Here is a 27729-nt window from a genome sequence, read left to right as displayed (position 1 = left end):
ACCAGGAATGACGTTTATGTATGCTTAAAAACACTGTGATGAACTGGTGGGTCCAAAACTCACCCGGGGGGCACTGGGGTCAAAGTGGGAACACCTCCTGGAGGGGGCGCCAGTCCTTCACGTAAACATTATTCATATATGTATTTTATGAGTATGTTACCCATATTTTCATGTGAACTAATGGCTTTATGATGCATTTGTAAAAAGACCCTATCAGAGACGCAGTGTAAAATATAATTCCACCTTTATTCGTCCTGTAATTTATTTATTGCTGAGGAGCTGAGTTAAAATAAGCACTCAGAAATAGCTTATGAATATTAATATATTTTACTCTGAACAGTACTCACTGCACTGACCATTCAGAGGCTGAAATATCCTGATGTTTCTAGTCTGGGGCATTTATTCTGCTTAGGGTGGTATTAACATGTTGGAAAATATCTGTTTATTATGAATTCATCACTTTTTTATGAGTTATTACAAGTAGGTTAGAATTTAGCAGCCTTGAGCTGTGTGTGTGTGTGTGTTTGAAGTATGTAAATGAGAGTGTGTGTATGCTGAAGTGGTGAGTGCAGTTGTTTTCTTTAAAATGAAATAACTGGAGAGTTGTCACACTGCACTGTTATTGATTCAGTGTTATTGGATCATAGCAGTCAATGTTAATATTCATTCATTGATTGTGTGTAGCTGCTTATCCAGTTCAGGGTCATGGTGTGTCTGGAGCTCTCTCTCTCTCTATCTATCTATCTCTCTCTCTCTCTCTCTCTCTATCTATCTCTCTATCTATCTCTCTCTCTATCTCTCTCTCTCTATCTATCTCTCTCTCTCTCTCTCTCTCTCTCTCTCTATGTCTCTCTCTCTATCTCTCTGTCGCTCTCTCTCTCTCTCTCTCGCTCTCTCTCTCTCTCTCTCTGTCTCTCTGTCTCTGTCTCTCTCTCTCTCTATCTCTCTCTATTTCTCTCTATCTCTGTCTCTCTCTCTATCTCTCTGTCTCTCTCTCTCTCTCTCTCTCTCTCTCTCTCTCTCTCTCTCTCTCTGTCTCTCTCTCTCCCCTATACACATTCTCACACACACACATGCACACAGACATATTTCCAGCCTTCAAAACGCACCCGCTCACAGTCAGAGTGCCCGCTTCAAAGTGAATTCATATATGCTGAGTGAGAGCTGTTTTGTGTCCTGCTTTAAAGCTCCAGGTGAACTGCCTGCTTTAGATCCTGCAGATGGCTAAAGCTGAATAGAAGAAACAAGAGGAATCCACAGGTCTCTGAAGAGTTCTGTAGGAGCTTTTATCAGGTTCCTGTGGACAGGGACCTCCCTTTTAATCCAACAAATGATTAAAAGGAATTCCACTGATCCTAATGTATTTCTGGGTAATTAAATCATTAAGATAATATCTAATTTATTCATGATTTGTTCCTAAGAAATGTCCAGAGATCAGTTGGCAGTGCTGGTAACAGGAAAGGGTTGAATGCCTTTTAAAAGCTCCCCGAAGTTATTTTGAAATTACTGTGAATTCAAGAGCTTTGTGGTATAGGTTTTTTAGTGGGTCCCGTTCAGTGTAGTTGTCAAAGCGTGGGCCTTATCATTAGGAGATGATCCATTGGTTCTCTCCTCCGAACTTGTTGAGCACCGATGCTCTTGTTTTAGTGGAAGTTCAGAAAGAACTTGTGGAAGATTTCACATTATTTGACGGAAACAGGTCCTAACCTTCACCCTCGCCCAAGTGGAATATGTGGATATTAATGATCTACTGTGGCAGCCCATTAGATTAAGGAGAAATATATAAAAAAGAAGATTTGAAAAGCTGAAAGAGCCTAATTGGCCATTTTTAATAGCCCCTCTCTCTCTCTCTCTCTCTCTCTCTCTCTCTCTCTCTCTCTCTCTCTCTCTCAGGTGGAGGAGATTCGTGGATATATCGACTCATTGGCTGAGAAGGTAGAGGAGGTAAAGAGGAAACACAGCGCCATCCTCGCCGCCCCAAACCCAGATGAAAGTAAGACACTGACATATATTTTACTGTATGTGTTACATTCCTCTATAATCCCATTATATCAATCAATCAATCAATTTATAATTTTTATATACGTTTAAGCATCATTTTTTGCATCAATGTCCACCACTTCCTAACCCCCATGAACCACCGCCTACGTACAGCACATGATCCACTTCATAAACAAGCACTGACCAATAGGGGGATGTCCTATTACAGCCGCAGCTTGTCCAGTGCCAGGTGTCCACTAGATGGGTACAACCACCCCAGTATTTCTCAGCCTTCCAGTAGAGCTTTTAGATCTGGGGTTTTTGCTGATGAGCTAAAACATGCCCAACCTTAACCAGTGTCATTAGACACCCAGGTATCATCCTGGAACCTGTGTGTGTCAGTGTTGGGTTCTGCTTCAATGTGCTGCTGGAAGACTGATCTAAAATGGACACTGGAGTCTGCAGAATTGATGCTGTTATTATTTTTAGAAATGTTTAATAATCTATTGTCCAGTCAGCTTATGAAAGCAAACACACACACAGTTTTCTGCCTCTCCCACTGGCAGCTGCATCACATCTCCTTTCCAGGGTCCCATATGAGTCACAGGTGTGTGAAGGTTCCAGCTAATCTCCCCCGGCCCTCTGCTCTTTCTCTCTGGATGCTGAGATCGATCTGACCCTAGGCTGCCCCTGCAGGAAGTGCCAAAACTCAATCACCTGCTGACCAACTGGCTGGCCAGTATCGATCGCCTCTTTCATTCTCCCTTCCTCGTCCTCCACACATTCAGTTACGTGGTCTGGTCATTGGTGCGGAGGTCTGTAGAGGTGTGGAGGTGGAGGATGTGGATCTATAGAGTCTGTAGAGGTGTGGAGAATGTTGAGGTATGGAGGATATGGAGGATGTGAGTGTATGGAGTCTGTAGAGGTGTGGAGGTGAAGGATGTGGATCTATAGAGTCTGTAGAGGTGTGGAGAATGTTGACGTATGGAGGATATGCAGGATGTGAGTGTATGGAGTCTGTAGAGGTGTGGAGGATGTTGACGTATGGAGGAGGTGGAGGATGTGGATGTGTGGAGTCTGTAGAGGTGTGAAATTGGAGGATGTGGACGTATGGAGTCTGTAGAGGTGTGAAGGTGGAGGATGTGTACGTATGGAGTCTGTAGAGGTGTGGAGGTGGAGGATGTGTACGTATGGAGTCTGTAGAGGTGTGAAGGTGGAGGATGTGGACGTATGGAGTCTGTAGAGGTGTGGAGGTGGAGGATGTGTACGTATGGAGTCTGTAAGGATGTGGAGGTGGAGGATGTGTACGTATGGAGTCTGTAGAGGTGTGGAGGTTTGAAGATGTGTACGTAAGGAGTCTGTAGAGGTGTGGAGGTGGAGGATGTGGACGTGTGGAGTCTGTAGAGGTGTGAAGGTTTGAGGATGTGGACGTATGGAGTCTATAGAGGTGTGAAGGTGGAGGATGTGGACGTATGGAGTCTGTAGAGGTGTGGAGGTGGAGGATGTGGACGTATGGAAGATGTGGACGTATGGAGTCTGTAGAGGTGTGGAGGTGGAGGATGTGTACGTATAAAGTCTGTAGAGGTGGAGGATGTGGATTTATGCAGTCTGTAGAGATGTGGAGGTGGAGGATGTGTACGTGTGGAGGATGTGGACATTTGGAGTCTGTAGAGGTGTGGAGGATGTAGCTATGGAGAAGCAGTATATGTCAGGAGGCAATCAGAATCAAGCTTTATTGGCCACATATACTCACACTTACAAGGAATTTGTTTGTAACTACTTGGAGACTGTGTTTTTGAGATGTGGAGGCTGTAAAAGTGTGGCGTTCCGAAGAATGGAGGTGTGGAGGTGTGAAGGATATGGAGGATGTGGAGGTGCTCAGATGTGTGTAAGCGCTGTGAGGTGGTTGTAGTAATGTGGAGGAGGTGCAGAATTTGGAAGATATTTGTTGTGGAGGTTTGCAGATGTGTGTAAGTGTGTAGAGGTATGGAGAGTCTGTGGAGGTTTGGGGGGGCCACAGAAATGGTTGGGGAGATGTAGAGGCGCAGGGGGTGTGGATGCTGTGGAGATATGAAGGCTGATCACTTTCTCTCTCCCTCTCTCTCTCTCTCTCTCTCTCTCTCTCTCTCCTCTCTGCTCCTGTTTGAAATGTCAGTGTAATTAATGATGTGCAGATGGGTTTAGTTACAGGCCGACGCCCTGCAGTGTGCTGAGGAACTGAGGAGCATGTCATTGGAGAGAGAGAGAGAGAGAGAGAGAGAGAGAGATGTCATCTATCTGTCTGTTCAATCTTTGTATGAATTTATCGTCTGAATTTCAGTTTTTCTCTATTTTTGTCTGTCCATCTTTCCATTCTATCTCTCTATATATCCATCTATCTATCTGTCGATGAGTCTATCTAGCTATCCATCCCCTGTTTGATGTGTGTGAGTGTGTTTCATTGTGTGTGAAGGGGTGTGAGAGCTGTTATCAGTGAAGATGTTTCTGTGCTCTACATTGACCCCATTGACTCCATATCACACACGGTTCTCTGTTCTTGCTGCCATGGATACGAGAAAAGTCCGGCTTCAGCCCAGATCTGATCCAGTTTCCCTGATAACGTGAAGTGCCATGTTTAACTAGTGTCCCTCCGAAGAGGGCCTAAGGATTTCCGGAAAAAATGTCTGTACATTTTATTATTATTGTATTTAAACTTTAACTGACCAACAGCTGTCAGTCTAGGTGGATACAGCCAAAGCAAGTTCCCACACTTGTAAGACCATGGCGTAATTTTATGAGCTGCCATTGGATAAAAATAAATGTGAACCTCACTGTAGTTTGGAGATTGTACAGTTGGCAAGCGTTGCGTGGCTTAAAGTGATGTCTCTCTCTGGCCAGTCAGTGCTCTGCATGGTTTACACCTCATGGTTTAGTCCCTACTCAGCTCGCTTGGAACAATGAGAGAGCAGGGAGTAAAAAAGAACCCGGTTCCAGGGACCACTGGCCATGTTTCTTTAAGGGTAAAGCAAAAAAGCAGAGTTGAGCCAAGACAAATCGAGAAGGGCCCATGTAGTGGAAAAGTACCAAAAGGACTAACTAGCATGATGTGACAGATCTGGGCAGTTTGCATTCTCCTGCATTGTTTTAACTGCATTGTTTTATTATTTTTAGCAGCAGTTTGAAAAGAATTGGTGAGTTGGTGTCTCACACAAAGTATATGCTGGCCCCCACACTCCCAAGGCTGGTGGAACTGGAGACAACTCATAACTCGGGAGATAAACAAACAAGAAAAAAGAAAAAGTCAAGTTTTAGATTTGAAACATTTTCATGCAAATATACAGAAGTGTTCCCACCTGCATGGCTCTACATCCATTCTGATTTCTCATGATTAGCCTCACACACACACACACACAGATCCAAAAATACCTACTTATCGCCCATTGATGGACACGTTAAACACCATTGATGAAGCTGTAAAACCCTGCAGTCTGCACTTTTTCCCAGGCCTGTAATTTCATTAGACCCCCACGCTCACTCCACCACCCCGTGCTTTTTTTCTCTCTTTCCCTTCCACTCTGCTTCTATATATTCCTACACTCCTGTGCAAACGTCAGAGACTGCCCTTCATTTATTTCATTTCCAGTCAAATGTCCATTCAGTACATGTCACTCACATTTTCAGCGTCAGGAAATAAACTTGAAATCTATATTTAACAGCTGTTGTGGGTCCACCCTCCACTTTTAATACAGCCCCTGTCTATTCAGGAGACTTTCTGTCCATTCTCCGCAGGGATATTCTTCCACACCTCCAAAGTTCAGTCTCAGAAGTTGGTTGCATTTTCCAGTTACAATCCAAATCCATTGCTCTGAGAACATCAGCAGCATCGTTCATGGCTATTTTCTGGCGTCAGTAAGGGCTTCTCACAAGAAAAGGGATTCAACTCAGAGCCTATTCTGTAGGTTACGTAAGAGCCCTACGCCGTTGTGAGCATTTATACTTCTGCGTGGTGTCTACGTTGTTCTAGGGATGAATCTCAAACATCTTCCACTATCCTATGAAGTATGCAATGTAGTGGTGGAGTAGTATTCATTTTATAAATCTTTTTAGGGAGTAGGACATCGGTTCGGACATCCTCATTCTTCTTTGGTTTTATTTGACCTTTTTATTCATCCCTAACATCCACACCATGTCTGAGAAAATCTCTTGCCATGAATTTGCTGCTGTGTGCAGTCCCTATAGTGTGGAGAAGAGGTGTTCATGTTTCTGTATTTCTTCAGTTCAACTCAAACAATGTCTGTTGTTTAAGCAATCACAGTCCAATCACAGTCATTGCGGTCTGCGTAGTGAAGCAATTTCTGGAGAGGTTGTGCGTCAGACTACGGCGTAGGGTTCACGTCGACGCTTTGCCTATGGCGTATGTTTGACGCAGAAGTATAAATTGGGCTTTACACCTGTGGATGCTCTCAGATCAGAAGCAAGCTCTTGATTTCCTCCTACATACTGATCACCTTATCAGTGTATGGTATTGGACTGAACTTGCATCACTCCCGAGAAAGCAGTTCCAGTGCGTCAGAGCCCAATATTTGGAGGCATTAAGCCCCTAAGTGCACAGTGACCTAAGGCTTGTGCACCGCTGCTCCTGAGTGGCACATTTATTATGAAGCTTATACAATCATTGTAGGTGCACCTTAAGCTTTTGGAAATTGACTGAAAAGCATGAGCAATTTATAATGGAACAGTGGAATACGTGGGTTCCTTTTCTTCGGCTGCTCTTTTCTTTACCTGGTGCTTATCAGGAAATTGTGCTTCCATCAAAGCTCACAACTCCCCCTCCACCCCTCAGTGTGTCATTATATTTCTCTGGCCCTAACTATCACGTTCCACATGATTCTCAATTAGACGACACTGTGCCAGCCACCTGCCTGTGGAGAACTTGATTGCTCCTTGTTTTATTCTTTTCGGAACACTTAAATGTGCATTTGTCATGTTAGAGAAACGCATTACCCAGAAATCGCTGTTCAGTTCTCTTTCAGAACGCCATCAGGATAAAGCCGTAGAAGGAGTTTGCTTTCTTCTCTCTTCTGGTGCTTTTTAAAATGCGTTGCCATAGTCTTGGCAACTGAGAGCAATTCCAGATTGAAAAGGCTTTGAGCTAAATCTAACGCTAAAAGCCGCCATTGTGGAACTTGAACAATATATCAGCCGATCAATAGACTCACCCTTCTGCTGTGGAGGAGATTTCTTCATATGTATCTCACGTTTTCAGAGGCCGCAGGAGCAATCAGATCTGAGGTGCCAATCTTACACCAAGCCCGGTGCTCATTCTTATGAAGAGTCCTACCAAGTTTTGTCTGTGTGATGTTTCTGTCTGTCAATGTTGTCGAGAGCTAAACCAGAGGTTTAATAAGACCTACGAGTTGGATCTAAACCTAAATCCAGACTACGAATATTCTGCCAACTCTCCATTTATCTGTGACCTTATTTTTGACCCCATTCTGACCCCAACAAATTCTGCCCTCAACCATCTCCATACAGAACCCCACAGTTCTAACCTGACCCAATCTGACAAAACACTAACCCAATCCCACTGAAGCAGGAAAACAATACTGACCCCATCTGATTATAACCCAATAAAACTCCATTGAAAGGGCAACTGGCCACAGAGGGAGTTACCCTGGTTTAAAAAACAAACAATAAAACAAGTAACTGATCTGGACTGTGCTCTGAATGAACTCATCCGCTCACTCCAAAAAAATAAAAAATAAAATAATAACAATAATAAAAACGCTATCAACAACATTCAACGTCTTACAGGTTTCTTCAGTAATTTTGGAGCATTTCTCAGATCAGAATTTAATTTCTCAGAATTATTGCACAAACTCCACATCATCTAGTTCCTTGTGCACCTCAAAAATGCTGATCCAATTGTCAAGTGAAGCATATTTTGCATCTGTGAAGCATATTTTATATGTATATATTATATGTATATCAGAGGCGATTGCTCTAAGACTGCAAGGGGAGCTCAACTTCCCCTAAAATGTAAAAAAAAATAAGTGATGAAATATATACTGTTGTGTGTACGTGTCATTGAATAAATATGCACTACAACGCACTCAACTTTTGTTCAGAATCAGCTTCTTATCACTGGTAAAGACACGGCTTTCCTCTCAATCATTCCCGCAGCTTCACAGTGCTTTAAACAGTGAGGACGCTGAGCATCCACAGAGTTCAATAGCGAAGCAGCGAAGTGCAGCGAAACGAGACGAGTCATTGGATAAATGCTGGGCTTTGTCCCGCCCATCGGACACTCAGCGTCTCTGGGGGTCTGTGGGGCAGTGGGCTGGCCTCGGCTGGCCCGGACGCTCAGCTTCTGCATGATGATTGGATGATCTGTCTGAGGCTGAATCCCTTTTTGATTGACAGCGAAACGAGCGAATCAGCGACCCTTTGGTGTAAAGATCCGTGAGAGCACAGGCGGACACACTTCACATGGGCCAAGGCCGTTTAAGCAGCCTAGCTCTGCTGGCCATTGAGAGGACACTAGTCAAGTCCCTGGAAAAGACGCCTTGCTGGTACGACAGGGTACAGATCATTTTCTTAAAAAGGAACGGAGGGTAGAATTTACGTATAAATAAACCAACACATGTTATGATGTAGACCGAGATTGAGCTTCCCCTCCTTGAAAGACCAGCATCCGCCACTGCTGTATATACATATTCCTGTTTTTGACATGTTTTGTTTAATGTCTGCTGAACTGATGAGTAGCTCTCAGGTGAATCATGACTTTCACTGATAAAGGGGAGTGTTTGAAGCTGTAGATCAAACAATGATCAAGCAGTTCTCTAAAATAGCTCAGAGGTGCATCTCATGAATCTTCAATTGCCTGACATATATAGGCAGAGCACAACACAGAACACAACAACAAGGAAATATCCAGGGTCAACAGCCTGAAATAAGAAGGAGCCAGCCACATACTCGGATGACCCTGCTAGCTGCTGTAGATGCAGCGTGTGAGGACATCACAGCTGATGCCTGTAGAGGCTGGAGAGGACTTTCCACACTGCATTGCAAGGGAAGATATCCGATGTGATGTCGATGAGAATCTCTGTCCCGACAGACAGGAGCGTCAGGAGGCCTAGGAAGACTCCAGTGTAATTCCCCCACGCAGCCCTATATGTGCATCTCTGCCTAAAGGGTGTTTCTCATGTTTAGATTTCTGGATTTTTTTCCCTTTGTGCTAATCAGTCTTGCCTTTATTTTCTGTATAACATAGTCTGTCATTGACTTACAGTACATAGAGTGAAAAGCAGGAACCTTGTCCAATCTCTTTCAGTCAATCTCCCACATACAGTAATGTTTATCTTTGTTTATTAATGTTTATTCATATGCACCTCACAGTAAAAGTGCAGCCTTGTGCATTTTCAAAAAACACTTACAGAATGTGGCCAAACATTTTGACTGTTTTGTTCATAACCAATCACACAAGGTCTTGTCATTCTGAAGACAGACATGTTTATTGACATAAATACTTCACTCTGGGACATGAATAAAGGATTTTGAGCAGATTACAAGCATTTGCCGGTAATCCATTATGTGGTGGATGTTTTGAAAAATGCACATAACCTTGGGCATGTTTTACACAGTGGTAGGAAACAACAGCACAGAGGAAGGTTTGGATCTGAGACATTTTTCCTGTGGACTACAGGGACATTTATGTAGTTCCTTGAGAGGCTGATTTGAATGAGGTGCATTCTGGGAGGTGCTGTGGGGTTACAGTAACTAAACAGAGAGGATGAAGAATAATGACAGAAAAAGCCAGGTTAAATCTGAGATATTAGAGAAGGACCGTTGAGAAACCCGAACATGATAGCGAGGTTTGACCGTTACAAATGTTGGCTAATAAACCATGCTTCTAGTTTTGTTTCATGCGAGAGGTGTCAGATCTGTTCGTGCCTACAGGCCAGTCTTTGTTGAGGAAGGGTGATGGTTGTGTCATGTGGCCTTTTCTCTGCGCTGAGGTGTGTGTGCCTTCACTTTACGAGGGTGTGAGGGATGGAGGAGTGATACGTGGCTGAGAAACTAAACCGCATTCAGGGTCGGACTCACTGCAGACTCACTGATGAGGTCCTGGATGTCAATACCTTCATTAAACACCAAAATGGAGTCTGGAAAGCGGCTTTCACCACAATCAAGTCATTCATTTGACGGCTTTAAAACGAAGTGTGAGAGTGGTGTGAATGGTGAGGAGGAGGAGGGAAGAATGCAAGGCTGAGGATAAGTGGAGAGATGGAGAGAGGTGGCTGCTGACGGTCCTGGGCTGTCTGGAATGTGCAGAGTGGAACACCAGTGTTCAAACGGCGTGTTCAACAAAAATAGACATAAATGTACAATAAACTCTGCCCAGCCTTGTATTGTTTTTGTTTGCCTTATGTAAAGGTGTTTTTTTAAGGTGGAAAGGAGAGGCAGCTTGTAAGCTTCTGCATCATTTAAGGTGGAATACAGCACGGACTTGTAAACTGCTGCACAATTTAAGGTGGCATACAGCGCCAACTAGTAAGCTGTTGCACTACTTAAGGTGGAATGGGGTAGTGGGTTTGTGTTTCTGGCAAGAATTTTTTGCGTTTCTAGAGCCACTTTAAATGACATGTCTTTATGCTGTGTTGCGCCTGTGCAGCTGCATCTGGGAGACTATTGCCAACTTTGGTTGATACTGCTGACAAATTTTTAAAATCAGTATTGTTCACAACTTATATCACCATAGAAAATAGAGTGGAATTGAATGGAATAGGGGCAGCACAGTGGTGCAGCGTGTAGTGTCACAGTCACACAGCTCCAGGGGCCTGGAGGTTGTGGGTTTGATTCCTGCTCCAAGTGACTGTCTGTGAGGAGTGTGGTGTGTTCTCCCTGTGTCTGAGTGGGTTTCCTCCGGGTGACTCTCTGTGAGGAGTGTGGTGTGTTCTCTCTGTGTCTGCGTGGGTTTCCTTCGGGTGACTGTCTGTGAGGAGTGTGGTGTGTTCTCCCTGTGTCTGCGTGGGTTTTCTCCGGTTGACTCTCTGTGAGGAGTGTGGTGTGTTCTCCCTGTGTCTGCGTGGGTTTCCTCCGGGTGACTGTCTGTGAGGAGTGTGGTGTGTTCTCCCTGTGTCTGCGTGGGTTTTCTCCGGTTGACTCTCTGTGAGGAGTGTGGTGTGTTCTCCCTGTGTCTGCGTGGGTTTCCTCCGGGTGACTGTCTGTGAGGAGTGTGGTGTGTTCTCCCTGTGTCTGCGTGGGTTTCCTCCGGGTGACTGTCTGTGAGGAGTGTGGTGTGTCCTCCCCTGTGTCTGTGTGGGTTTCCTCCGGGTGACTGTCTGTGAGGAGTGTGGTGTGTTCTCCCCTGTGTCTGTGTGGGTTTCCTCCGGGTGCTCTGGTTTCCTCTCACAGTCCAAAAACACACTTTGGTAGGTGGATTGGCGACTCAAATGTGTCCATAGGTGTGAGTGTGTGAGCGAATATGTGTGTTGCCCTGTGAAGGACTGGCGCCCCCTCCAGGGTGTATTCCCACCTTGCGCACAATGATTCCAGGTAGGCTCTGGACCCACCGCGACCCTGAACTGGATAAGGGTTACAGATAATGAATGAATGAATGAATTAATTAATGGAATAGGACATGCTAAAAAAGCTACACAAGACGAGAACATTACCTTGCTCAAGGTTTTTGTGATTTTGTGATCCAGAACTAATCCAGTACCTGACCTCATTAATGCGCTCATGTTTATATACCAATCAAATCCTTACAACAGGGATGGTGGATGAACAGAATGAGCAGGCGTCCATGTACTTTTGGCCGGCAAAAGTTTCCATCCGTCCACATTGTTGAGTCCTAATGTATCTGTCATTGTAAGACCTTCCTCAGGAATGATGTCCACCATTGGCTGACCCCTGGATTAGCCCTAATGTTCAGTAGAGGTTCATAAATCAATGCTAATCTCGAGAGGGGAATTGGTGCAGAGAGATTTACAGAGCAGGGCACTCTATAAAGACCTCTGTCCAACCTCTGCCTCATACAATGGGCATCTATCTGAGGTTGGGGTAGGGGGAATCGTCAAGGGCATTTACTATACGGCCAGAGTCTACCTAGAATCATTGGGCGCAAAGCAGGAATGCACTCTGGACAGGGCATTACACACTCACCCAGTCTCACACACACACACACACACCTGTTAACAGTATCACACAACCAGGATGGCTTTGGACTACATGTCGGAACATTCCTGTGAGTAGTTGGTGGCATTCAGCCATGGGAGCATCCCTTGCCTCGTGGAATACTGATTATTAACAGATTATTAACCCTTACAGATGATCAAATGTTATAAATAGTCTGAGTAGGCCGCTGTTCATTACTTCACCTGCAGGTCGGTACCGTTCTCTCCAGCACTGACCTCCTGACCTCACACAGAAGAGGAAAGACAAACAACATTCCCCCTCTAATCCATTTTGTAGGGATAAGTGTGTACACGTCACAGCACAGAAAAGGAAAGAAAAATAATTGGAAGTGAGACAGCTCCAGGATAAGGTAGACGTGTGTAAATGGCTCTGAGGAGAGAAGAGCTGCGCAGGCGTTCAGGCCCTGACAGTTTAATCAAAGGGCTCATGAATGCTGCAGCAGTGACCGGAAATTCGGATAGGGTTCATTTTTCAGCGGCTTGCTGTTTATGCAGTCGTTTTTCATTTGATACTATTCTTTTCTGCGCTGTTACACACACCCTCTCTCTCTCTCTCTCTCTCTCTCTCTCTCTCTCTCTCTCTCTCTCTCTCTCTCTCTGAGGTTAACGCTATGAGATCAGCCTGCATTAGCCTCGGGTGAACTGCAGCCTGGACTTTGATTGATTCAACACTTAACAGACTAGTCTAGAGATAAAGATATTACTTCCTTAGCGAGGCTGGCATTTGACTCCAGCAGTCAGAGACAGACAGAGAGTGAGAAAGAGAGAGAGAGGTAGAGAGAGAAAGAAAAATAGTTGGTAAAAAAAGAGGGAGATGGATAAAAGCTAGAGAGATAAAGAGGGAGTGATGTATGCAGGAGAGAAGGATAGAGAAACAAGAGAGAGTGGTGGAAAGAGAGAGTGAGATAGAGCAGAGAGAACTAGAGAGAGAGAAAGAAGCAGGTAATATACAGCGTTACAGTAAAATACAGGGGTTTAATAATAGAACCAGACTAGATGTTGGAACCTTTTGGTGAGAAGTTGATAGCATTCAATCGCCTATACAACTCATCCACAGCCGTATACTGAGAGGCTTTATACTTTTCTAGCCAAGGCCTAGCATTGGTGCAGCTGCTCCAGTGTTACTCCCATTTATTTTTAAGCTTTACTGTGGAGAATATAAGTTGTGCCTGGTCAGTAAAAAATACGGTGTCCACAGCATTCATTCATTCATTCATTATCTGTAGCCCTTATCCAGTTAAGGGTTGCGGTGGGTCCGGAGCCTACTTGGAATCATTGGACTCAAGGCGGGAATACACCCTGGAGGGGGCGCCAGTCCTTCACAGGGCAACACACACATTCACTCACACCTACAGACACCTTTGAGTCGCCACCGTGGAAGGAAACCGGAGCACCCGGAGGAAACCCACGCTGACACAGGGAGAACACACCACACTCCTCACAGACAGTCACCCGGAGGAAACCCACGCAGACACAGGGAGAACACACCACACTCCTCACAGACAGTCACCCGGAGGAAACCCACGCAGACACAGGGAGAACACACCACACTCCTCACAGACAGTCACCTGGAGGAAACCCACGCAGACACAGGGAGAACACACCACACTCCTCACAGACAATCACCCGGAGGAAACCCACGCAGACACAGGGAGAACACACCACACTCCTCACAGACAGTCACCTGGAGGAAACCCACGCAGACACAGGGAGAACACACCACACTCCTCACAGACAGTCACCTGGAGGAAACCCACGCAGACACAGGGAGAACACACCACACTCCTCACAGCCAGTCACCCGGAGGAAACCCACGCAGACACAGAGAGAACACACCACACTCCTCACAGACAGTCACCCGGAGGAAACCCACGCAGACACAGAGAGAACACACCACACTCCTCACAGAGAGTCACCCGGAGTGGGACTTGAACCCACAACCTCCAGGTCCCTGGAGCTGTGTGAATGCGACACTAACCTGTTGCACCACCCACTTGTTCACAGCAGGTGCATCTTAAAGTAGCGGATACATATGGAATGTTTCAGTATAATTTATTGTATCCTTTATAATTTTGTCTGTTGATGCAAAGCGTACATGAAATTCATTGTGCAATTACACTATTATATACTACTTTTTAGTCACAAATGAATAATATAGCAAAACTGCAGTAAGAACTCTGTCAACACAATAACGCCCCTCTGCGCCTCTCACGCCACCTTTTATTAAAGTCATGGACCACTTCTTATGACTGTCCTCTTCTCTTCTTTAGAAAAGGATTCGACAATAAAGGAAAGCAGACAGCAAAAAGAAGTGGATGCTATAGATAGCATCATTAAATACAGACGCCTCGGCACAAGGCCAATAACGCAGCCTCACTGTCTTTCCTTCAGCCAGTTATGTAAGGCATTATGAGGAGTGTGTGTGTGTGTGTGTGTGGCGTGAAAGTGCTGAGGGTTTACAGGTAGAAACTTTCGCCTTGTCTTTCAAATAAACAGCCACCACTTGACTGCAGCAGTATTCTGAGTCTTACACAGTTTTTTAAGCTATTTTGTGTGTGTGTGTGTGATGTGTGTGTGTGTGTATTTGTGTGTATATATCACTGCATGGGGTTTATTTGCTCTGTATACCAGAAGTCCTGTGCACCCATGACTGTTTGAAACAGCAGGCAACTGGACTTCAGCAGATCAATACAGTAACAACGGGTCAGGGCGATCTATACTTTTACACTACAGAGAGAGAGAGAGAGAAAGAGAGAGAGAGAGAGAACCAGAGGAAGATAGATGGAGAAGGAAGAGACAGAGTAAAGTGGAGACAATAAGAGTGAGAGAGATAAGGAACAGAGGATAATGCACAGAGTGACAAAGGGAGAAAGAGAGGAAGAGAAGTAAAACCGAGACAAAGGAAATAGAGATAGAGAGCAAGTGAGTAGGAGAGAGCCCAACAAGATGATAGTGAAAGCGATAGAAATGTAAAGTGGAGAAGGAGATAGAAGAGAAAATGGGAGATGGAGAGCAAACAAAGGAGAGAGAGAGAGAAATTGGTAGGTGGTGGGGGGATCAGAGTGATCTATTTTTGGGATCTGGAAGGCAGAGATAGTCTCCTGACACATTTCCCCTGTATTTAAAGCAGCAGTGAGAAAAAAAAGGAGTGCACAGAACGTCAAAATACTAACGTGTCCTCAGTGAACCATGGGGTTGGGACAAACTGGGCGTCGCTCTCGGCGTTGGTGTTTCTGTCCAACTGTGTGTCACCACACACAGGAACAGGGACATGCTAGTGCTGCCAAAACAGCACGGCTTAGCTTAGAGGCTGTTGTTTTTACCCAATTTTCTCCCTAATTTAGCCACAGACATTTGCACCCGTTAGCTAAAGCCCACCCCCTCCCGATGCCTCTCAGTACCACCAGCCAGGGAGGGTGTTAGCAAGCACAGATTTCCTCTGAGGAATGAGAAACCTACTGCCACTTTTCTTTTTTAACTGCTGCTTACAGAATAATTAGACAGCTCTACACATTTGGAGGAGAATGCTAAGTTGTCAGATCTGCTATGTCTGCTAATAGCTGTTAGCTAGCATTGTGATGGTGGTTTGAGACACCTCCATTTTTTTTAAAACAAGAGCACAGCTTTTTTAGCCAAATTAGCATGTTAGCATATCATCGCTGTCAAATTAAGAAAATATTGCTCCATTTTTGTGGATTTTTAGTTTATCTTTTGAACACAGCAGCTGCCCTTCACTTTGTGGTAAAACTTCATGATGAATGAACCAACAGAAATTACTCCAAAAAGACTTGGAATAAAATCATTTTACATTGACTTCCTTTGAAAGTTATGGGGATTTTTCCCTTCTCCTGTTGCTATTTTATGAGATACTTGTTTTTAATTGGACAGCGACAATATATTTAATTCCAGGATTTACTTGGAAATAAATATTTTTACATTCACTTCCATTAAAAGTTTGAATGAATGTTTTGTCCTTCTCCTGTAAAGTTACTATTTTGAGAGATACATACTTTCTATTGGACAGTGATGATATGTTAAAGGCAATATTCAGGAATTTTACTATTTGCTGCTCTCTGGTTTGTTTGCCCGCTGGAAAAAGCTCCAGTGTTTGTACACAGCCTCGGCTCAGTAAATAGGAAACCTCTGAAAGTTGAAAAGGAGGACACTGTTTTATTCCTGCTCCATAGTTGGGTAATATTGACTTATTATTGCCGTTTCAGTTACTTACAGTGGCTCTGACTCTAAATTCAGGAACACATGAAAGTAAACACAGATCGAAAGTTACAAATGAGTTTCTGTGGTAATTCAAACTGTGGACAAAAACACAGACAAGTTAAACTTCAGCTACAAACAAGCTACAGTTGGATTCTCACTCAGATCATATCATTGCACCTAAAATAATGCTGAGTTTTCTATGTTATTAGCCGCCAAAGCAAGTATTGATCTTGATGTATTGATGGTTAGTTGTAGATCACAGATTCCTCGCCAGAAATGATTAGATGGTGCTCCGTCACTCACAGCCTAACGCTGGGGGCATTTAGACCCCTCTGGCTGTCGCCTAGCTTTGGGTCAGATGTGGTTGCTCCAGAGCCTCCAATTCTATGAGAACTGTTTTATTATAAATCACTATATTAAAAGGACTGCCCACAAACGTTGGACGTGTAGTGAGTGTTTAATAACGAAGTGTCGGCAGACAATACATCCATGGACAGTCCAGACTGTTTATTTTTTTTTTGTCTCTTTGCCAGATCTTGACATTACAGCTGTCTTTCCCCACGCTTGTCCTCAGATAATCTATCACCTCCCGTCTGCCAGCTCAGGGAGAGCAAATGTTCTCTCTGGGCAAAGCTGATGAAGACGGATGGCTCCTGAGTAGGTGCGGACATGCTTGTTTTGATAGCTCTCAGATCGCATCTGTCTGCCGACTCCTGGATCTGTGGCATGCCTTCGGGCTGGGATTCCGTACTAGCCTACACACGGCCATCCAGGAAAAGCCCCCAGGACGAGCTCGGTATGGATTTGCTTTTAGAGCCGGGGTCTGGACACTGTCCTCTTGGCTCTGTTTCATTTGGCATTCACTCTACACCCAAACTGTTGTATATATATTTCCTATCCAGCTTCCACATATGTAACGGACAACTAGGGTTGCGATTACTCCCTGCTGTTCATCTCACACAAGGAGAGTGTACACACAGCCACTCCTAGACCTGTTTATCACAGACCGCCCTACACACACCTCTCACACTCACGTTGTGTCGGTGGAGCAGCCATGGTGTTACTGTGTACTCTGTTCAAACCCTTTTCTGCTCCAATGTTCTCCACTGATGTGTGGTCTGATTAACCTGCTTCAGCAGCCGGTAGGAAGCCTTTATCTAAAACATGATGGAGTTATCTCACACACACACACACAGGACAGTGGCATCAATACATGCCGTGCTATGTTTTCTCATTCCTGAAAACACACATTTAAATCAGAGATTATGAAATACTGAATAATGTCCACAATTAAATCAGGCAATTTTACTGAGTCCTAAGAGGAACACCATCATTGTGGCTGCATCCAGATACCCTCAAGTTTACCCATATTCCCCAACAATTTTAATCCTCTCTTCCGTGGACTGAAAACAGCTTTGGTGGTGCCATCTGTCCAAATACCAGAGGATACAACAAAGGCTCAGAAACATCCGCCGAAGTGGCTTCTAATGGAGGATACATGAGTTTATATGAGGCTTAACGTTCTGTGGCCCTAGGGTGCTTGCACCTGAAATGTCTGGTCTGTGATTGGTCCATGCCTTTCCTAGGAGGAGGTCTCCCATTCAAGTACTGACCCAGGCCAGACCTGTTTAGCGTCAGTGGATCTGGATGTAGATGCTCTCTGGTTTTTACTCTGAACTGTGGGAACCTGCTTTGCAAGAAAAGCCCAATGTCCTGGAACAGTTTGAACAATAGGACGCCCTAGAAAATGGCTGTTTCCTTGGATAGCATGCTATTTACTGAAATAGGGAGCTCTTCGGGACACGGCATCTGTTTTACACAACCGAGTTCCAAGACTGTGCCCCTGTTTCTGTCCTATATTGTCTTGTTTAGCATTTTCTTTCGGTGTTTTTAAATCCCCCTGCCTCAGTATCACCTCCATGGATCATAATAAAGCAACTTGCTACACCGTGTCCCTCGTCTCCCACCTCATTTCAAAGACCAATATTATGGCATGGAACTCACGTGGTGCTACATTAAAATCCCATTCCTCTGGGTGTGTGAAATAACTCCCCTCCTCATACGTCATTAATTTTTAGTTAGCAGCTAATTAGCTTAAGCCAAGCTAAATTTCCTTTGTGAGATTTTTCCAATTACCTATTCTCTTTCTTCCTTTCTCAATTGCGGCCTATAATCACACGGCGGGGAAGTGCTTAGATTACTTCCTCCTTTTGCTGGAACTATGTTTTCTTGTATGCCGTTACATCATACATTTGGAAAGATGCCGAAATGATGCCATGTAATACACAGAGATGAAATAATGAGGCCTAGCATTACGGCAGATCTGTAAATGCAAACACATTGTTCTATCTATTGTTTTCTGGTGTTTTCTGTCAGTAGTATTTAGCCAATTTTTTAATGGAGGCCACTTCCTGGCCAAAAGAGGTTGGTTTTAACCCCTTAAATACTTTCAACCTCATCCTTCCTTTTGAAATGCAAATCGGAGGCCCATAAACCTGCAGCAGTGCTATATCTCAGGTCTGATTACGTATTTCCTGGCAAGCTTACATCAACCGTTCCCTTTGTTAATGCAAATTTCCTGATAATTCTTCCCCCACCAAAGTTTAGAAGAACATTAAATGAATCTGATTACTTTGCGGGCGCTCATGTTGAGGCTTTGATGTTGGCACCTTTGGGGAGGGCTTGTTAACATATGTAAATGTGATCCTGCCGTGATATTTCGATGACAAATTACCACCTCACCTTTGTCTGGAGATGCCAAAAGGGCAGGCTAAGCCTTAGGAGGAGGCTAGGGAGAAGGAACTGATGTAGGAGGGGGGGCTAGGGCAGTAGGAGAGAGCTGGGAAAGATATAATAAGAGGGAGAGCTCCGGGATGGGGGATAGGGGAGCTCTCCCTCTTATTATATCTCTCCCAGCTCTCTCCTACTACCCTAGCCCCGCCTTCTACATCGGTTCCTTCCCCATAGCCTCCTCCTAAGGGGGGCTGAGCTCTAGGAAATGGTTAATGAGAGGGAAAGCTCCTGAATGGGGAAGAAGGAAGAGGGATAGCACACTTGTTTGGGCTGAACACAGCTCCACGCCACAGTTCTCACAGTTTTCCTTGTTGCACGTTCAGCTTTTGATGGAGATTTTTGTCGGCCACACATCCAAGGAGTATTTGAAGAGAGAGAGATAGATAGCTCTAGTACAGGTCTAAGGGAGAGGGGCAAACTTCACTATTTTGGCCAGCCAAGCCCACTAGTGGCACCTTGTCTTTATAATAAAACATAGAGAAGAAGGCTTAGGACTGAAAGGTCATTGGTTCATTTCCCACGAATGGCAGGAAAATGGGTGGCACTGGGAATTAAGAAACAACACTGTCGTCTTCCTTCCATCAACGACTGAGGTGCCCTTGAGCAAGGCACCAAACCCATCCCTGCACACATTTGTGAAGACACATTTTGTTGTACAGTGACAAATAATTGCACGTTTTCATTTTAATGATGGATGGGAGTAAAGTCGGTAAAAGAGAAATCCATAGTAAATAATTCTGGGCCGGCTGACGTGGATTTCCATCTGCATTTGCATATTTTATCAGCAGCCCACTGATTCAAGGCCGTCCACCTCTCAGCTTCCCCTCACACTCCCTCTCGTGAATCTCTATTTTTTACAATATCTTTTGTCACAGTTGCTGTCGCTGTTGTGTTTTGTTGATTTTTTTTCATCAGCAAATGTATATACATATGCCATTAATTAGCACAGAATTTTTAATCATGTTCCCAAGGATGTTTCTGGCAGGTTTCACACAGTTAAAGCACCAGAGCAGAAATCACACAAGGCCAAAAATATCCCCTCTCTTGTATCTGTTTTAATCTGTGTTCACACAAGCTGGGAGCATTTTTTAAATCCAGCTGACATTTGGTGTTCGTGGTTTCATTGAGGAAACCCACGCAGATACAGGGAGAACACACCACAGTCCTCACAGACAGTCACCCGGAGGAAACCCACACAGACACAGAGAGAACACACCACACTCCTCACAGACAGTCACCCGGAGGAAACCCACGCAGACACAGGGAGAACACACCACACTCCTCACAGACAGTCACCCGGAGGAAACCCACGCAGACACAGGGAGAGCACACCACACTCCTCACAGACAGTCACCCAGAGGAAACCCACACAGACACAGAGAGAACACACCACACTCCTCACAGACAGTCACCCAGAGGAAACCCACACAGACACAGAGAGAACACACCACACTCCTCACAGACAGTCACCCGGAGGAAACCCACGCAGACACAGAGAGAACACACCACGCTCCTCACAGACAGTCACCCGGAGGAAACCCACGTAGACACAGAGAGAACACACCACACTCCTCACAGACAGTCACCCGAGGAAACCCACGCAGACACAGAGAGAACACACCACGCTCCTCACAGACAGTCACCCGGAGCGAAAATCGAACCCACAACCTCCAGGTCCCTGGAGCTGTGTGACTGGGACACTACCTGCTGCTCCACCGTGCCGCCCCAATTCCAATCAGTTCATTCTTTAGTATCAGTTACATTCCATCTTAAATCTAGATGTAACTAAACTAGGCTACAACTTAACGTTGAGAACCTGCATAACCACAACCTTGTTATAACATGATAGAGGAGTATAATCACCATCACATCCATATATCGTCTTTAGACTGGTCCTAACAGAGGTCGCTGTTTTTAAAGCGCCAGTTCTTCATTTTGTGTTTGAGTTTCCAACGAATATGAACACACGGCAGTGCAGATGTAGAATTTAAGGTGGAATAACTATAAGGATAAGAAACCAAGTTGTATCATTTGAATTGAACTCCAATATAAGGTGGAACAGAAAAATCAAATAAGCAGCTGCTGAACAAGGAGCTAATGCTAATTCTATAATAGCTGTAGCATTTAAGGTGGGATTGAAGAAAAAAGAAGCCAGCTTAGGTGTTTATTCTCCAACTTGTGTCACCTTAAATGGTGCAGCAGTTTCATCCAGGCACCTGTAATGACTTCACTGTTTAAGGTTTAACAAAAACCGTTCACACTTGTGGAGTCTTTTGTCAGATTCTAATGTCCAGAAGTATAGTTTTGCATCATCTTTTGATTAATATGAGACACTGACTCTCTGTTTCTTGGTTCAAGGGGGAGAAGGGGGTCTTCATTAATTTGCAAGGCTTTGTGCAAAGTACTGTGCATATAGGACGGTCTGGCTCTGATTGACTCAGTACCATCCTGTAGTGCTTGGGATCCAAAGTGAATATTCCTACTTCAGTGTCTGATCACAATAAAGTGCTCATGGCTCAATTCCATCAAATGCTCCACGAGCCTGGTTTGCTATCCTTAATTTCTCTGATTATTCCCCTGACATCTCAGACCATTGAAACTGGACTGAACGGCCCATGAGGAGACATTTACTGAGAATGACGCTCCCTCTTCTCAACTGTGTGTCAGACCCTGAGGGCAGTTCTGTGGACGTTCCATATAATGGGCAGCGAAATGACAAAGTCTCACCCTGGCTCGTGACTCTGCTTGGCCTCCTTTATCCGAGGCCATTTTACTCGAGTTGGCAGAAGAAGAGAAGAAGGTGGGGGGGCTTGAGCTTGTCTGTGGGAGAGGTTTAAGTGTTTGCTGTCCCTATGAGCTCACGGGGCAAAACCATTAGCATAGAAAACAGCTCCCAGCCACACGCGCTGGTTTAACGTCTTCATTTCTGCCGTGTCTGGCTTTCCATGGTGTCCATCTTTCACGGTGTGCGCTCGATACAGGTGAAGATCATGCTGCTATTGTGCGGGAATGACACACACAAAACCTTTATTCCCTACACACACCTGTGGCCCTGTTCCTCAGACAAACACACACACATACACACAGCTGCGCCTGCTATTCCTCAAAATGTATTTTGGCATTTGGCATCTTGTTTAATCCGCAGGAGCATGAGTTTTAGGTTTTGCCAAATCTGTCCAAGTCCGAGGGCAAGAAGAGAAGCAGGGAAGGTAATATTATAACACACTCGAGATTCTGCTGTTATTTACTATAAAACAGTAGTGCAGCGCTCTCAGGGCTTTCTAGGTCATTAGAGAGTGATTTATGCCCCTGTGTATGCGCTGTTGGTGTGTGTGTGTGTGTGTGTGTGTGTGTGTGTGTCTGTACAAGCCACAAATTCATATAAAGCAATTGGCACATGGGATCATAGCGATCCGTATTAATTACAAAGTTACACCTCAGTTAAAGCAGGCTGTGAAATCGGCTGTTTGTTTGTTGCCGTAGGTTTGTTTCATATTTGATTCACCATCCAAACAGCAAGGAGTTTGATTCTCATTAATGTTTAATTGAAGGCAATTACACTAAATGTAATCAGGCAAGAGACACTGAGATTATACATTACATTACAGCAGTTCTCACACACACACACACACACACACACAAATTCATTCCTCTTCCACTACATCGATAAATTCAAACACACACAGTAAAGCATTCCTCTTCCACTACCTATCGACAAAAACACACACATTCGCCCACACACATGTATCCCTCTTAAACTACACGTCAATAATTTCATACACACACACACACACAAGAGAGAGAGAAGTGATTAAATATTGTTTTGATGACATTTCTAACCACTGAGGCACCATGGCAATAATGATTGGTTAATGATGGTGTAGTGTTTATTTATTTAGGCGGCCATTTTGCCAGTGGAGTGTGTTGTTGTAACCTGATGATCAGTGTCTCTGAGGCTGAGACAAAGGAGCGATTTGTGTGTAACACTGTTTGAGATCAACAGAGAGCTTGGCGTGTGTGTGTGTGTGTGTGTGTGTGTGTGTAGATTCTCATGTTTTGTTTCAAAATGGCCAGACCCACATATTATTTTAATTAGCAGGCACTTGTCATGCAGTGACAGTGGGCCAGACTGTTTAACCGATAAATTCTTTTTAAAGGTGGAAAATGACAGACAGAGACGAAGATGCAAGGGGATAGTGTTCCATAACTTTGGGCCTGGAACACTGTCCCCATAAAAGCTCTGTCCCCACACCTGCGTAGTTTGGCAGGAGGAACAGAGAGCCAGTGAGTGTCAGCCGACCGAAGTGAGCGTGAAGGAGTGTGTCTGGACGACAGAGAAGAGAGGCAGTCAGGAGCCAGATCATGTAAAGATTTAAAAACTAGGAGTAGGACTTTGTATTGGATTCTGTAATGAACTGGAAGCCAGTGGAGGTCTTTTCCAATGATCTTGTGTGAGTGAGACCTCTTGCTGCTGAATTCTGCTTGTATTGAAGCTTTTTGAGCAAATTAGCAGGGAGCCTAACTAGTACTGCGTTGCAGTAATCCAGCCTAGATGTAATAAAAGCATGAATTAGTTTCAGCCACAGAGTCAGGGAGAGAAGGACACAGTCTTGCAATGTTTTTAAGCTGAAAAAGGGCTATTTTGGTGATGTTATTAATATGGGCCTCGAGAAAGTGTAGAGTCCATGATAATACCGAGGTTATGGACCTTATTCGCAGAGGATAGATAGAGTAGATTTGCCAAGTGTCTTGAGAGTAGAAGGGGAATGGCTTCAGATTTTTTGCTGTTTAGTTGTAGGAAATGCAGAGCCATAACAGTGAAACTGAAGACCATGATGTCGGATAATGTCACCAAGTGGGAGTAAGTAGATTATGAATAGAAGGGGGCCAAGAACTGAACCCTGGGGGACACCATGAGCGAGAGTAGAAGAATTTGATCGGAAACTACCAAGTGTGACGATTTTGTTGCCTGTCTGTGAGATAGGATCAAAACCAAGCTATTGCTGTTTTAGTGAGACCAGTCCCGAATATATATATATATATATATTGCTTTAAAGCGTAGGAGTGATTTCTTCAATAAAGAATTCAATAAAGGCTTATACTTTATACCATGCTTTCTACGTTGCTCTCCTCCTGTGTGTGTGTGTGTGTGTGTGTGTGTGTGTTTCCAGTTGGACATGTGATTTAACTCTTCAAAGTCTAGGTCCCCGCCACTCTCCTGCGAAGACTCATCCATATTTCATCAGGACCCTCTGTGGGTCGTCTTTGGAGGGTCTGTTTATCGCTCCCTGTGGAGAAGCTGTAGATGTTCAGATGCTGGAATAAAAATGAAAGAGCGACAGGGAACCAGAAAAAAGCTACATGAGTTTATTTTTTAGAGCTCAGCTGTGTAATCCCAGGTTATCAGGAATCAAGCCTGTTTGTGGTACTTTAACAGCTGGCCTGCTGCTGCACATGGGACTAAACTCTTGGGCTCCCCACCACACGGGTTTTTGCTTGACCTACCAACTGTACAGAGCTCCCCCTACTAACAACATGCACTTCTGACTAATATATGCGCACAACCTAAACCCAGCTCCACCCACTAAATAACTAAATAACACACTACAAACAATCAGCTCCACCCACTAAATTCTGCCACCTCCAAACTCCAATCTGAATCTGAGTAGGTGTAGCATATAGGGCCCAGAGTGTGCTGCAGATGCTGAACAGTGTGATGGTGGTTTCCTTCTCATGAGCACAGCCTCATCTACACTGACAGCGACTGTCAGAAATGTCAGCTGGCATTCAAAACCACACACACACGCACACACACTCCAATTATATCACACCGTCACACTGCAGCTGTGGCAGCTGAGACCTTTCTCTAAGGGGCTTATGGGATTTCAAGTCCAAAGTCCATCGCTCTTTGACCACTCAGCAGCACTGAGCTCTGTTGAACTACGTTACCCATCAGCCATTCTGTTTATACAGTCTCCAGGGAACCAGATGGAAGAGCTCCATATTTTTTGTCGTCCAATATGTTGTCCATTGTTGATGGTATCTGTTACTGGCTTATTTGGATTATTAGTTGGAATAAACAACAAAAAATCATTCGTGTAAGATATGTGAAACTGTATCAGATGTACAGTCTGTGGCCAAATGTTTGTGGACACCGGCTCTTCCATACATTCTTCTGAAATGAAGGGTATTAATTAGGTTTTTAATTATGTGTCACCCATTTTCTGTAGTATCAGATTCTAGTGGGAAAACCTGACGCAAGATACTGGAACGTTTCCCTGTGGATTTGATGGCATTCAGCCACTAGAGATTGAGTGAGGTCAGGTACTGAGGAATGGGTGATTAGTTCTTGGTTACAAACTCCATCCAAACTCATCCCAAAAGTGTTGTATGCAGCTCCTTCACTCCAGGGAATGCAGTTTCACTGACCCACCCAAGATCCATGTGCTCCTGAGCATCCCTTTCTATTTGTCAGGGCTTGGTAAGTGTACTATTGGGGCATCTATGCGTTTATGAATATATACTGATAGTGTATTATTTCCAGGCAGTTATGTAATTAACATTAGCATGAGGAATTATTGCGGATGTATACAGTGCTTTGCAGGTTACAGAGTTAAAGCTAGCGGCGGTGTTGTTTACAACTGAACAGATTGGGTGAAACAAAAATATCTGCATCTTAAAGAGCTTGTTTCTGAGAGTGTCAGTTGGTGCCAGGCATGAGTTTCATGTGTCAAGTTGTGGGCGTATCAACAATTGTCCACCAAATGCAATCTGATGCAGTTAGCTTACAGTGACAGTGCAGAATTGCATAGAAACTAGTGCTTTGAAATTCTCATCTACCACCTCTAGGTGGCACTTATTTTTTTGTATTTCGTATTGTACAGTCTAATGTCTATGTTATAGTTAAACCAGCCCCGTCTGCAGTCATTGCACATATTTGATACTACCCCATCTGCAATCTGTAGTCATTGGACATATTTGATACCACCTCGTCTGCAGTCTGCACTCATTGGCTGTATCTGTAAGTGCCTCATCTGCAGTCATTGGAAGTATCGACAACTAACTTATCAGCACTCTGCAGTCATCGGATGTGTTCACAATTGCCCCGTCTGCAATTATTGGATGTATCTGTAACTGCCACGTCCTCTATGACATCACAGCGACAGGCCTGTTAGGACAACCCGGAATGTTGAATGAGCAGGGAGGCGGGGCTAAAGGCCATTGGTGTTTTGCCTTTAAGTGTGATTTCTATGGAGCATATCACTGGTGTGGAAACTTCCAGCATGTCACTGTGTCGGTTCAGCAGCTGCAGCGCCATGATCACCTTTCTAGACAATACTATTCATTTAGCTATGAAAGGAGGGACATCTCTAGATCAGCACTTTCTCTGACCCTATTCACAGGACTGCATTTTCCACAGCATTTTACTGTGCACTCCATAGTAGTGCATGATCAGCCCGGTTTGTGAAGAGTGAAAGAGACCTGCTGTCAGGAGAATTACATGATATTGTTATCATCAATATATTCTTCTCTAAGGATATATCCAAAGGACCCAGGTGTTTATTTGTGATGTTTTGAGCCAAAAGTCTCTATGTCCAAAGCAAAACATGGGTTGGAGGGGTTTAAGGCCCCCAAGCATTGAGCTGTGGATCAGTGGAGCTGCATTCTCTGGAGGGGTGGAGCAGAGTTTAGTACTTTTGGAATGAGTTGGAGTGGAGTTTGTGATCCAGAACTTGTCCTTAAAGCAAACAAAACCTCAAGGGGTGCTACTTTACAGCCCAATGCTATTGGTTCACTTTACATTATCCCCAAGTTTTACGTACTCGTGTACGTTAGATTCATATGCAACTGCTCCACTGCACTTATATTCATTCATTCATTCATTCATTATCTGTAACCCTTATCCAGTTCAGGGTCACGATGGGTCCAGAGCCTACCTGGAATCATTGGGCACAAGGCAGGAACACAACCTGGAGGGGGTTCCAATCCTCACAGACAGGTCACCCGGAGGAAACCCACGCAGACACAGAGAGAACACACCACACTCCTCACAGACAGTCACCCGGAGGAAACCCACGCAGACACAGAGAGAACACACCACACTCCTCACAGACAGTCACCCGGAGCGGGAATCGAACCCACAACCTCCAGGCCCCTGGAGCTGTGTGCCGCACATACTGCAGTTATATATTATTTATTAATATCATTATATGATTAATACTCCTGTATTCTGTAATCAATTGTATGAAAAATGTTGGAATAAAATTTCAATATTCATTTAAATGGTGTAATGTAAGTGTCATGTTTAACAGCTCCACAAGAGACACATCTATTCTGAAGCCTTTGATGTTTATAACGTATGAAACATTTTTACCACATCACCCACGCCTCCTTGCTATCGCTCTCTTTCCATTTCTCCACTTCGGTGATCTATCTCTATTTGACTGTCTCGGTCTATTTCTGTCTCTGCCCCTCGTTCACTCAGAGTCTGGATAAGCCCTCCCCTTCTCTCCCTCTGTGGTCTGAAAGTTGATTAACGGTTGGGTTTCCTTCTGTTCGAGCA

At 44.4% G+C, this 27729-nt stretch overlaps 1 protein-coding gene across 1 annotated transcript in view; it reads left to right on the top strand.

Annotated features, from left to right (window-relative positions):
* The window catches only part of LOC136679711 (syntaxin-1A), an 89273-nt gene that overhangs the window by 26736 nt on the left and 34808 nt on the right, over nt 1–27729 (top strand). The window contains exon 3 of the mRNA XM_066658376.1: nt 1894–1993. Within this exon, the coding sequence (XP_066514473.1) occupies nt 1894–1993 (100 nt within the window). The remainder of the gene's footprint in view (nt 1–1893; nt 1994–27729) is intronic.

This window comes from Hoplias malabaricus, chromosome Y, assembly GCF_029633855.1.
Source record: "Hoplias malabaricus isolate fHopMal1 chromosome Y, fHopMal1.hap1, whole genome shotgun sequence".
Lineage (NCBI taxonomy): Eukaryota > Metazoa > Chordata > Actinopteri > Characiformes > Erythrinidae > Hoplias > Hoplias malabaricus.
The sequence above is the reverse complement of the archived record's forward strand: the minus strand, read 5'-3'. Positions and strand labels throughout refer to the sequence as shown.